The sequence below is a fragment of the Phocoena phocoena genome, chromosome 17, assembly GCF_963924675.1.
Source record: "Phocoena phocoena chromosome 17, mPhoPho1.1, whole genome shotgun sequence".
Taxonomy (NCBI): domain Eukaryota; kingdom Metazoa; phylum Chordata; class Mammalia; order Artiodactyla; family Phocoenidae; genus Phocoena; species Phocoena phocoena.
In genome coordinates this window covers 3,590,177-3,603,570 of record NC_089235.1, presented here as the reverse complement: position 1 = coordinate 3,603,570, position 13,394 = coordinate 3,590,177, and the positions used below count along the sequence as shown (strand labels likewise).

Here is a 13,394-nt window from a genome sequence, read left to right as displayed (position 1 = left end):
AGGAGAGGAAACCTGTCAAACAGATCGGAGCTACAGGGAGGGGTCGGACTGATGCGATGCTGTGTGGGAGGAGTGGGACACGGGCCTTGCTGGGGCCGTGGGTCCTGGACAGGAAGAGCTGTCTGCCTCTGCTCGGCGAGAGGGAGGTGAGAAGGGCCGTCAGGGAAGTTCAGTTGGGGGCGCGATGTTGGCAGCTCAGTGACTCGCTAGCTGATGGTCTCCGTTTTTTCTCTCAGTGCTGAGGTGAGGGAAGAGAGCGGGACAGGAGGGTAGAGGTGAAGGTGTGAGCGTGGCTCTGGGGGTGGCGGCGAGAGCAGAGCTTCCTGATGGCTCTGCGTGGCTGTGCGGTCTTCTCCAGCAGTGTTTGAATGACCTCTGTGTGGGGGAAGAGTCGGTGGCTCGCTGGGTTGATTGAAGGCTGACTATTTTCTTCTAAAAAAAATCATTGGATAAATTTGTACATGAGACTAACAGGACAATGTGAGAGAAAGGTAAGGCAGTGATACAATTTACTTTAATTGAAGGCAGTACCTCAGTCATTTATCAGTGTTGCCTTCACTGTGTACTTTGAAAATAATTTCTGGACTGGAATTGGACTGCCTCATGGTGCATCACAGGAGAGAGTGAAGTTGTAGAAGCAGCATCTTTTTAAAAATTTTTTAGTAGATCTTTATTGGAGTACAATTGCTTCACAATACCGTGTTAGTTTCTGTTACACGACAAAGCAAATGGCCATATGCACACACGCGTCCCCATATCCCCTCCCTCTTGAGCCTCCCTCCCACCCTCCCTGTCCCACCCCTCTAGGTGGTCACAAAGCACCAGCTGATCTCCCTGTGCTATGCAGCTGCTTCCCACTAGCTAGGTATTTTACATTCGGTAGTGTGTATATGGCGATGCTACTCTCACTTCGCCCCAGCTTCCCCCGCCCACCCCAAGTCCTCAAGTCCATTTTCTGTGTCTACCTCTTTATTCCTGCCCCGCAGCTAGGTTCATCAGTACCATTAGAAGCAGCATCTTTTAAAAAATTTTTAATAGATCTTTATTGGAGTATAATTGCTTTGCAATAGTGCGTTAGTTTCTGCTTTATAACAAAGTGAATCAGCTATACGTATACATCTATCCTCACATCTCCTCCCTCTTGCGTCTCCCTCCCTCCCACCCTCCCTATCCCACCCCTCTAGGTGGTCACAAAGCACCGAGCTGATCTCCCTGTGCTATGCGGCTGCTTCCCACTAGCTATCTATTTTACATTTGGTAGTGTATGTATGTCCATGCCACTCTCTCACTTCGTCCCAGCTTACCCTTCCCCCTCCCCGTGTCCTCAAGTCCATTCTCTACGTCTGCATCTTTATTCCTGTCCTGCCCCTAGGTTCTTGAGAACCTTTTTATTTTTAAGATTCCATATATATATGTGTTAGCATTCAGTATTTGTTTTTCTCTTTCTGAGTTACTTCACTTTGTATGACAGACTCCAGGTCCATCCACCTCACTACAAATAACCCAATTTCATTTCTTTTTATGGCTGAGTAATATTCCATTGTATATATGTGCCACATCTTCTTTATCCATTCGTCTGTCGATGGACACTTAGGTTGCTTCCATGTCCTGGCTATTGTAAACAGTGCTGAAGCAGCATCTTTTATATGCTCATTTATACGTGAGTCCTGAAGCTGTAACTAGCAACGAAGAATCCATTTTTTAAATGTGTCATGTATTTCAACATAGTAGGGTAAGTGGACACAGGTAAGAAAAAGACTTAACAGCGAACCAAGAAATTCTCATGTTGAGAGGAAATCGATGACAAGTGGAAGAGGAGAGAGTGCCCTAGGCTGCCTTCTATTCACTATTGTAGAAACCTTGCTTAGGCTGTCTCTCTAAACAAGGAAGATGGAATTCTCCTTTTCACAAAGGGTTACTTAGCTGCTGACCTAATTGGAAAAATACATATATATATTTTTCCCATTATGGAAGATTGTTTTCGAGCTGAAAATTCACTTTTTTTTTTTGTCATTAATTTCTGCGAATGTTTTGAGTTTTCAGGCAAATTAAGTTACTGGATATAGTGTGCTTTTGGGCAACTGTGTTCACTCCTTTCTAGGTAAAATCTAAGGTAACCTTTTCATGATAACTTTTGATTATTCCTCCAAATATATCATTGTGTTTTTGTATTTGAGTGCCTGGAATTCTTTGAAGTGTTCGGTTTTAACAAACTTAGTTTAAGTTAAAACATAGAGCTGAAGTGGCATCATGTATATTAGGTTTTGTGAACTTATATGACATCCACGATCCTCTCCTTTCTTTCTTTTTGTTAGCATGTTCTTTAAGGCTGGGGTCTGAAATTTCCCCTTGTCCCTCCATTTCTTATAGGTGTAAGGCTCATGGTAGGTATTTAGGGAGGCGCCCAGGCCAGGTGTCGCTACCAGCTTTCCTAACATGGAGGAGCGCGCAGCTTCTCGGGGATATTTGTTCTCTTTATTTCAAGCTTCAGATTTAACCTCAATTTCTCTAACATAGTGCCTGTTGAACTGATAGTTTAAAAAAAAATCAGTCTTTTTCAAGTGTTTAAGTAGACTTCTTATGTGCTGTATAGTTTTTTTTTTAAGTTCTTATTTATTGAGTTTCTGTGACATGTCTAGCTCTGTGCTAAATGAATTACTTTACTTAATACTAAGAGGACCCTTTCAGGGTGCTTGGGGGCATGATCCTCGTTAAGGATGAAGAAATTGAGCATTGACAAGGTTCGGAAACTTGCTCACGGTCACTCAGATATGGGCCTGTCTCAAAGCATACACTTTGATCTCTTTCATTTTATTGTTGTTCTTTGATACTTGTGTAATTATGACGAGCAGTGTTCTCTGTATCGTGCCTCTATTCAGGGTTAAGTGAAACATTGCAAGGTAATAAGCTGTTTATCAAACCGTATCAAAGGCATAATTACTTTGTTCCTTGATTTCCCTGACTGGATGTGTTCAGTGGGCTTGAGCCGTGTAGGCTTAATTTGGCAAAAGAAGTCAGCTTCGTTTCTAGGAGGACGAGAGTAGAGCAACAAGGATTGACTTTTGAAGAACTATTTGAGACTTACGGACTTTTCAGATGATAAGAAACTCTAGGAAAAACCACTCCAGAATTTGGTATCTGCATGACCTTGTGACTTGAAGTGCTTTCCGGTTTTAAACGCTGTGCTTCTCCCCGCACAGAGCTCTCAGTACGTGCAGTGTGTGGCCGGGTGTCTGCAGCTGATGCTCCGAGTCAACGAGTACCGCTTTGCCTGGGTGGAAGCAGACGGGGTGAACTGGTGAGCGCTCTTTATTTTGACTGTGGAGTAACGTTTAAAAGCATCTCTTCTCTCCTTGACAATTTCAAAGAAATGAATACATTTAATCATCTAAAAGAAGGTTTTTTTAAAAAAAAGTCGTGTCAGGTTTCTGTGCAGGAGACTCTCTAGCGACTCAGGGCCCCCGGTTTCCCTGGAGGTGTGTCACGTCGGCTCCCTCTACCTCGTATGGAACGTTCCAGGCTCCAGCAGGAGAGCAGGCGCTCAGCACAAGCACAGGCATCTTGTTTGTGCACACAGTTTAGTTTTCCCTGTCATTTCGGAGAACTTTGGTTTCCGTGTAGGGAGCGGATTACCAGTCAAATTCCCGCAAGTCAGCCAAGGGCCAGCTTTGCAGGCAGCCCTTTCTGAGGATAGCTGTCTCCGGACCATGAGGTTAACCCTTTTCCGCACAGACACTTAAAGGTGGACTACACAGATGGTGTTTCTAGTCTTTTTACTTTCTTAAAAGTGATGCAATATTTTGGGCAATACAATAAGAAAGGTTAATTATTTCTTTCACTATTATATCGTCTTCCTAGGTGATTCCGTCATTCTCCAATTTTCTTATAATTTAGTCTTTAATATATATTAGCATAGTTGAGAATAATGGATGAATAATGATGAAATAAGATCTAGGATGATGAAATAGTGTGATTCTTCAAATTATAGTTAACAAACTCACCAAGATCACATAGTGGATCTTAGGTTTATAAATAGGTCCAATGGACCTGTATTGTAATTGCAAGATAAGTTGAATTTTATTCTATTAAACAAAAAATAGATTTTCTTTTTTGTTCTTTGGAAGACCTATAAGAGAGAATAAAAGTCATGAAACAGCAGTTTATACAAATAGTTATAATTGCTCAAAAGATAAACTTAAATACTAGAATTTGGTCCAGTGGACTGAGGCTAATGAAATGCTGCTGTTCAAAATATTGTTGGCACTAATATTTTGGAGGATGGTAAGCGGTATTAACTATTCAGTTTAGCAACAAGAGCAGGCATAAATACAATCTAGAATATTCCATGTTCAGCCTACACACTTTGATATGCTAATGCCCACTAACAAGGTTAGTAGTAATCAAATTAATACAGAGACTTTTAGGTTGAGAACAGGCATTAATAAAGGTAGAATATGTTAACTTGCTGAGAGTAGGGCAATTTGGAAAAATCATTGAATTTTTTCACTTTTTTTTTTTTTTAAGTGAAAGCTTTGCTTATCTGCTGTGCCTGACTTACGTCCTCCCCTATGTGACAGGATGTCACAAGCCTGCGTCTGACATTAATTAATTAATTTATTTTTGCTGTGTTGGGTCTTCGTTTCTGTGCAAGGGCTTTCTCTAGTTGTGGCAAGCGGGGGCCACTCTTCATCACGGTGCCCGGGCCTCCCACTATCGCAGCCTCTCTTGTTGCGAAGCACGGGCTCCAGATGCACAGGCTCAGTAGTTGTGGCTCACGGGCCTAGTTGCTCCGCGGCACGTGGGATACTCCCAGACCAGGGCTCGAACCCGTGTCCCCTGCATTAGCAGGCAGATTCTCAACCACTGCGCCACCAGGGAAGCCCCTTTTTTCGCTTTTTAAGAAAGAAAACACGTACTTTTTACTCTGCCATTTCTTTTGTTTAGGGTCGAAAGTTTTCTTTTTTTCCTTTTTGGTGCTCCTCAAATCACAAGCAGGGATCCTGAGAGGAGAAAAAATTGTAAGCATACCCTGTTTGAGGAGAGTGGAAGAGGACTGATGGTTTAAGACCCCAGGACCTTTTTATCTCTGCATAGTTTCTTTTCTTTCCTTCTTGGTTATTACATGAATGACACACACTCTTTCTGAATGTTTCTGGACCCGTGTAAGATCAAGAGTATGCTTTGACTTCACTAGAAAGTCTGAAGATTAGCACTGATTTTTTAAATACTGGAGCTAAAAGGGGGCTTTTGCTGGGGTAATTGCTTCCCCAAATCCAACGGCCATTTATGAACATTTATATCCTGACATTTGAAGTATTTTGAAAGTATAAAGTAGTATATAAATGAAAGGTAAGATTAAAAAAAATATATCGCATGGTGAGGTGTGAGGGGCCCATGGGTCTGACGAACAGCAGGAAGTGTGCATGTCAGCCAGTGGTCAGCTGTTTGTCTCCCTAGTCCCTGCGTTGGCATGATTTAAAAAGAAAAATCATCATTAAAAAAGCAGAGTGCACACACACACAAAAAAGCAGAGCACAAAATAGTTATTTTGGCGTCATGGACCTTAACCTCCTTTCTGATCTTGGATTTGACAGTTTGTGTTTTTTGCGCGCTCTGCGTGATGTTATACCATATATTATGGGGAGTAAAGGAAACATATGTGGTCCTTTCCTTTAAGAGATATACAGCCTAGCTGGAAAGTATGAAACACCTAACAAAGGTAGCACATAGGATGCCACAGCATCTTTTAGTAACTTTTACAGTGACTTTAAAAGTAACACTAAACTCAGCAGTTTGCGAGGGAGAGCAGAGACCTACGTGGTAATTAGCACCCACTGGTTCTTCAGGCCCAGCTCGAGGGCCACGGCCTCTGGGAATCCTCCCTCCCCCTGCACTGGGCTCTCAAGGAACGTGGACAGTGTCTTGTTTTTGCCCATTTGATCCCCGTGCCTTGCGCTGTACCTGCCGCATAGACCCTCAACAGATACTTGTTAAATGACTGTGTTTGGGTTTCTGTTGGGCCTTTGTGTCCTTTGTCCCCCTTAGCTCACTCTTCCTGCCTCACTGGATTCAGAGTTGGGTTCTTGCCCCTAAGGGAATCCCTGCCTTATTTCAATGAGCAGGGGCCTTATTTTGCTTCATTAGGGCGTTTCTGTGGTTGATATTTGGGTATAGAAGACCACCTAGTCTCTGCAATAGAATCCCATCTATTGTGGGCACACTTTTACTCTGTTCAGCTTCTCTGCGGTGTCCGCATCGCTGAGCACGCCTCCCCTTGAGACCTTCCGTCTGGATCTCAGCACCAGTGTATTGGCCTTGAGCTCTTCGCCCCTCTCACCATTAAAAATTTTTCCTTTTAACAGAGAGAATTTAATGTGAAGAAATTAAATTCTCCCTAGGTATAAACTAGGTATAAATTTGTGAACTGGGTTTCTGAAAACAGGTAAATAAAGGGACTCTCAAGTGTCAGGGATCCTACTACCCCTAAAGCGGGGAGCAAAGGGTAAGAGGTTGGACTTGCCAGGATTCACAGGCTGCAGGAGGGGCTGCATGAAGTGAAGTTCAGGCCTGGAGGGGACAGTACAGCTCAGCTGGGGCTGGGTCCCCACCCTCGAGGTTGGGGGCCCAGACGGCAGGTGCTGGTGTCTCGAGGGTGCAGGGACGCTCGTTCTGCCAGAACCCGTGCAGGATGAATTCAGCTGCTGCCGCGGGTGAAGAAGCGTGCTGAAGTGATGCTGGCAGGAACAGGAGGTGGACAGGAGAGGTCCCTTCTTCCTCCATCCCTGAGTCAGCCGCGCGCACCTCCTGTCGCCGAGCCAGCGGGGAAAGCGGAAGTGGGGAACGCGGAAAGTGAATTGTCAGCCACAGCATCCCAGAGTGTAGCAGGCTGACCTTAACAAGTGGAACAGTCAGAGCGCAAAGGAAGCCAGGTACCAGGGTGCTGATAGTGTAAAATGCTGTGCTTTGACCGCTGTTGAATGCTGACATCAACGTTAAATAAAAGCAGGCCTTACATACCAACCAAAAGTAGAACAGGTTCAAGGGAGAAATCATGCATGAGAAAATTAAGGGCAATTCAGCGAATTTATAAGTGTATACAAATCACAAAAATGGGGAAATGGCACAAATATAAGCCTTCCACTAAGTTAGTAGTTGTAAATCGCAAAATTAGATTTAAAATGTATTTAATTTTGTTAACAGACTTTTATTTTTTAGAGCAGTTTTAGGTTTACAGAACAATTGGAAGCACAGAGAGTGCCCATATGTGCCTGCGCTCCCACGGTCTTCCCTGTTACTAGCAGCTGGTGTTAGTGTGATACCTTTGTTTCAGTTGATGAACCAATATTGATATGTTCTTACTGACTAAGTTTATATTAGCGCTCGCTCTGCGTTGTACGTTCTGTGGATTTTGAGTTCTCTTTAACCCCTCTGGTCGCTGTTTAACCGTCTGATTTGATGGTTTCTGTCCCTTGTGTGAATGTAGGCATGCCCCAGGGAAATTTCCTTAGCACTTTCCTTGGTGTAACCTGTCATTTTCACACCGCTTTCCCAGTTTCCTTAACAGTAAGACGGGAGGCTGAACTAGAAGCTTCTGAGGTTCTGACCCCAAATTTGATGATTGGCTGTGTGTCAAATTCAGACTCATGAAAGGCTTTTTCCAAACTCATTTCCTCTTTTCTCTGTCGAGTTTCCTAAATATTTTTAAAGCTCTAAATGATCCTCTTGGATCATTTTCAGTCCAGACTGAAAATCTTGATTATACCGTCTGGCTTCACTGAGATGTGCATCCGCTGTGTCACCATGTCCTGAGGCTTTTACTTCTTGAATGTCCATCAGGGTCCTCCTACTGTTCCCTCTGTGGGCCGTGCTCCCTGCAGCGAGGGCGGTGGTGTCCTTGAGACTCTGGAGAGAGGCTTACGTGACGCCGTGCAGGACTGGCCCTCTGTTTCTTGAGACTCTGGAGAGAGGCTTACGTGACGCCGTGCAGGACTGGCCCTCTGTTCCTTGAGACTCTGGAGAGAGGCTTACGTGACGCCGTGCAGGACTGGCCCTCTGTTCCTTGAGACTCTGGAGAGGGGCTTACGTGACGCCGTGCAGGACTGGCCCTCTGTTCCTTGAGACTCTGGAGAGAGGCTTACGTGACGCTGTGCAGGACTGGCCCTCTGTGAGCAGGGGTCTGGCTTGCTCGTTCCTTCGGGGGGAAAAAGAGGACGTGATTAAGAGAGCCTGATCCATCAGTGCAAAAAGAACAATCAGTTATTTCTTCTCTCCTCTTGTGCCGTCGTGTTAAATGTTTTCTCAACGTGTGTTCCTTTTCAGCATCATGGGAGTTCTGAGTAACAAGTGTGGCTTTCAGCTCCAGTATCAGATGATTTTTTCTATATGGCTCCTGGCGTTCAGTCCTCAGATGTGTGAACACCTGCGACGCTACAACATCATTCCTGTTCTGTCCGACATCCTGCAAGAATCGGTCAAAGAGAAAGTGACAAGAATCATTCTTGCAGCATTCCGGGTATGTGTTGTGTGTGTGTGTGTGTGTGTGTGTGTGTGTGTGTGTGTAAGGCATTTTTTTTTTTACTGTGGAGTATATTTCAGGGCTTTTAGCAGGTGGGAAAAAGTTGCTTGTTCTCCATGTAGTTATGGAAGTGTGGCATCTTGGTGAGCTTGGAGTAAAATATCCCAGTTTGTACTCATGGCAGGGGGAGTGGACAGGTGGGGGGAAGCCATCTAAATGGATGACACGTAAGAGTGGCTGGGAGATGATAGACCTACAGATCCAAGCTATTGGCTTTAGAATTTGTGTTTTTAACCATTGTTTGTTCTTACGCTTTCTTTAAACAAAACAACAACAAATCAAAAATAAAAGGTTGTGCAGATGTATTGCAAAACCGTAAATGGCATAGACACCACATTTGCCAAATATAGTCACTAACATCTTTCAGATTTTTCTAAGCAAATAGAGATAAATGTATAAATAGGTGTCTAATTTTGTTTTGTATTTAAAAATAAGAGTGGTGTCAGGCTATAAATACTGTTCTATAACTTTATTCTTAACAATATATAATAAATGTGTTTTCATTTTCCTGTACTAGATCTTCAGCGTTCTTTTCAGTGGCTATATTCTACTGTGTTGATGTAAAGTGGTTTATTTAATCAGTGCCCTATTGATGGAAACGTGAGGTGTTTCCAGTTTCTTTTATGTATGTTTTCCCACTTTGATGAGTATTTCGGTTGGGTAAGTTCCAGAGATGGAATTGCTGAGTCAAGAATATACTTTTTACCAGTTCTTATAGATAATGTCAAATCACCTTTCAAAAATGGGCAAATTGGGCTTCCCTGGTGGCGCAGTGGTTGAGAGTCCGCCTGCCAATGCAGGGGACGCGGGTTCGAGCCCCGGTCTGGGAAGATCCCACATGCCGCGGAGCGGCTGGGCCCGTGAGCTGTGGCCGCTGAGCCTGCGCGTCCGGAGCCTGTGCTCCGCAATGGGAGAGGCCACGACAGTGAGATGCCTGCGTACTGCAAAAAAAAAAAGTGCAAATTTATGTTTCCAGTAATTATATATTGGGCAAGAATACAGAGAGTCCCTACTTTCTCTTAGTGCGTGGACTTTTTTCTAAATTGGAAGCTGTTCATGAAGTTGGCGTGAAAACTCTTTTTAAAAAATAGATTTTCTTAATTGGTGAACTGTTAGGAAAGATAGTCATCCTTGATTCAATATCTTTGCAATTAGATTATCCTAGAAAGATGTTTTGGATTATTATTTTTTTTCCCTTTGTCTGACTTTCACTTCTGGGAAATAGAAAGATCAGCAGTTACCTGAGTGATAAACATGGAAGTGAATCGTATTTTTTCAGCTCATATCTACCTACCCTTTTCTGTATGTTAGTTACATATTCTTTACGTTAAAATATCTATCTTTCCAAATGTTGAAGATTGTAAACATTTAGCACAAAATTATTACTTTTGATAATTTGTTAATAAGGTGACTTGTTTAAGGTGAAGTATAGGTGTGGGAAGAACTGCTGTAGAACTCAGGGTCTTACTTCAGCTGTTCTCTTGTTTCATAGACTACATCTCTACACTTGTATCTTTCCCCCTCGGTTTTGATAAACTTACATGTTTCTTGTTGTTGTTGCGGTACGCGGGCCTCTCACTGCTGTGGCCTCTCCCGTTGCGGAGCACAGGCTCCGGATGCGCAGGCTCAGCGGCCATGGCTCACGGGCCCAGCCGCTCCGCGGCATGTGGGATCTTCCCGGACTGGGGCATGAACCCGTGTCCCCTGCATCAGCAGGCAGACTCTCAACCACTGCGCCACCAGAGAAGCCCCCTTACATGGTTTTTTATAAGTGTCATTTAGATAATATAGTGAGTGCTGTGAGTTTTAGGAAGAAATCAGATACTAATAATTTATAGTAATGGATTGAGATTTAATCTAAAGCTCAGCATAAGATGCTTTTGTTTTTGTTTTAAATAAATTTATTTATTTATGTATTTTGGCTGCGTTGGGTCTTTGTTGCTGTGTGGGCTTTCTCTAGTTGTGGTGAGTGGGGGCTACTCTTCCTTGTAGTGCGCGGGCTTCTCATTGCGGTGGCTTCTCTTGTTGTGGAGCACGGGCTCGGTAGTTGTGGTTCGCGGGCTCTAGAGCACAGGCTCAGTAGTCGTGGCTCACGGGCCCAGCTGCTCCACAGCATGTGGGATCTTCCCGGACCAGGGCTCGAACACGTGTCCCCTGCGTTGGCAGGCGGATGCTTAACCACTGCACCACCAGGGAAGTCCGTTTTTGGGTTTTTTTTGAGACAAGCCATTTGTCCTATCAAATCATTTATTTATTTATTATCTCAGTTGATTTATAATATTACATTAGTTTCAGGCATATAACGTTGATTCAGTATTTTTATAGAGTATACTCCATTGAAAGTTATTACACAACAATGGCTGTCGTTCCCTGTGCCGTACAGTATGTCCTTGCTGCTCATCTATTTCACACACAGTAGCTCATATCTGTTAACCCTGACCCCTGTCTTGTCCCTCCCTCTACAACCCCCAGCATAAACTGCTTTGCCCATAATGTATGTGGCAGCTGTTCTAGCTGAGCTTCCCACAGACCTTGCTTAGTATTTTGTCCCTTCTCTAGTTCCTCCTCCCATTGATTTTCATGTTAAGTCATTATTATGTTAGATAAAAGGGTCATTGGAAGCAGGTACCTCTAATATGGGTACATGGTAGGTGAGAGGTGTTTGTTGATATTAGCTGGATCCTACCTTTGAGCTGTTCCCTCCCCCTCTCCCTCCCTCCCCCTTACCTATCCTATCCTATCTTTTTCCTGTTCCTCCCCCCATCCCCCATTTCATGGATTATCTATCCACCTCTCAATGCATCAGATGTTTATTGAACACCAATTATGGAAGGATGAATATGACAAGATACTTTTTCTTAGGGACTTTGTATTTTGTGTGAATCTGTTTCTGATGGAGAGACTTCATGAAGTCACCATGATGAATGTTTACGGTATACAAAGTTCAAAAAGTCACAAGAAGTATAAAGCCAGACTGAGATTCTTAGTTTTCTTTTGACCTGATTTGGGAGCTCTCCAGATTGATTATCTGCTTTTTATGAAAATTTGAGAGGTACAATAGCATAACCCTTTTCTAATTTTCCTTTCCACGTGGTGTGTTAGCAAGAGTGTAGGCTCTGGAGTAGACACGCCTAGGGGTAAATCCCAGCACTAGGTTGCTGGGAGAGTGGTTTGAACTCTCAGAGCTGATTTCTCCACTTGTGAAAGGTGGTTAGTGATACTTAACTCACTTCAAGATTGAGTAAGAATTCAACGAAATAACAGACGATGGCTGGCAATAGTAAATATACAATCTGTATTTATTTTCCTGCCTTTTCGGTCCATAAAAGCATAAAATACTAGCAATTTGCCTCTTTAACGCCCACCTGTAGAAATTGCGTTCTAACTTAATGTGGAACCTAGGCAAAGATGAAGTGCTGTTCTGTTTGATTTAGAAAAGACAGCATGAATATTTTACTAATGTTTATTTAGCAAGATTTTAAAATGTTATTTATACTTCATTTGCAGTTTCAATTTTTTACCCACAATGTGTCGAACTTATGCTAATTTCTTGGCTTCTATTGTCTGATTTGGATTTCAGGTTATTTAAAATACACGCAACCTATTGACAGGTATATTAGTTTTTTGGACTCTCCTTGATAAATTGGGATAAATCATTGCATGGTTATACTGAAAACTGAATATCAGAAGAACATCTTTAGACATCCCGAACTTTGATGTACACAACTGAGTTAAAATCGAGCCATTAGTAAGGACATAGTAAAGCCATTTGATTTAGACCATAGAATAGGTGTAAAAAATGACATGTTCTTTTTTTTCTTTGTTATTCTCAAATTCCTGTAACCTTTAATAGAGATTTCACCGATGAGGTTGTTTGAGGATTGTCTGATTATGCACTTTTCCCCACATCCTGAAACTCAGGAGGGGAATTTTTGTGCTTTTGGAAGCTTGCTGAGCTGCTGTGAGCTGAAGAAATCTAGCAGCTGTTAATTTTTTTTTCTTTCCATTTGGCTGGGTGAATTTACTTTTGAAAATGTCTGTCTCAGTTATTCATAGCAGGTGCTGAACTCCAGGTCTCCATGAATGTTATTCCATTGGTTAACTTGATATGTCAATCTTTTGTTTCTAAAATAAATGAGAATGTTTTTTGAGGCTGTGACTGAGAAAGACATTCAAGACCATATTTGCTGTGTAGAGTTTTTCTTTTTGGCTCTGTTTAGTCAAGAGCCTCCGTAATAGGTCAGATAATAAGATAAATTGTATTTTACAACTGCATGGTTTTCAGCATAAAAGCTTAGAAAGAAATACCACCAAACTGAATTTGGATTTACATTAGCTGTACTAACCATGATGTTTAACTCACACCCACACGCATATGCACACACAGATACAGACAAACACAGACTACATCTTCCTCTGCAGACAGTTCACAGTCATAACCCCTTCAGAGACACCTGCTCTGGTTTGGGTGTATGGGAACTCTTTTGCCCACTGCTTTGTCATAGAAGTGTTGCTATCAAGAAATTTTATTCCTAGATCCATCCCTCATTCCTTATTTCAGGAATTTATCTCTCTTATTTATTATATACCAGGTTTGGAAGAGGTTTGGTAAGACTGAGACATTTTTAATCTTGGGCTGAGTCCCATAATAACAGCGCTGCTTCGGTGCCGTTTTGTCAGCTGTTGGCTAGCAGCCGGCAAGGGATAAGTACAGAAAGTGAGAGCAAGCATTTAGAAACTTACAGTAATTTGACATGTCTGTCAAATTTAATAATATAAGATTTGAGCTTGTATTTTGCATGTCTTTTAAAGTTCATTT

The 13,394-nt window shown here is 42.6% G+C and overlaps 1 protein-coding gene across 2 annotated transcripts in view; it reads left to right on the top strand.

Annotated features, from left to right (window-relative positions):
* Nucleotides 1-13,394, top strand: part of ATP6V1H (ATPase H+ transporting V1 subunit H) — a 62,546-nt gene that overhangs the window by 24,335 nt on the left and 24,817 nt on the right. For both annotated transcript variants that reach the window (XM_065894996.1, XM_065894995.1), the window contains 2 exons: nucleotides 3,201-3,298; nucleotides 8,320-8,512. In XM_065894996.1, coding sequence (XP_065751068.1) covers nucleotides 3,201-3,298; nucleotides 8,320-8,512 — 291 coding nt within the window. The remainder of the gene's footprint in view (nucleotides 1-3,200; nucleotides 3,299-8,319; nucleotides 8,513-13,394) is intronic.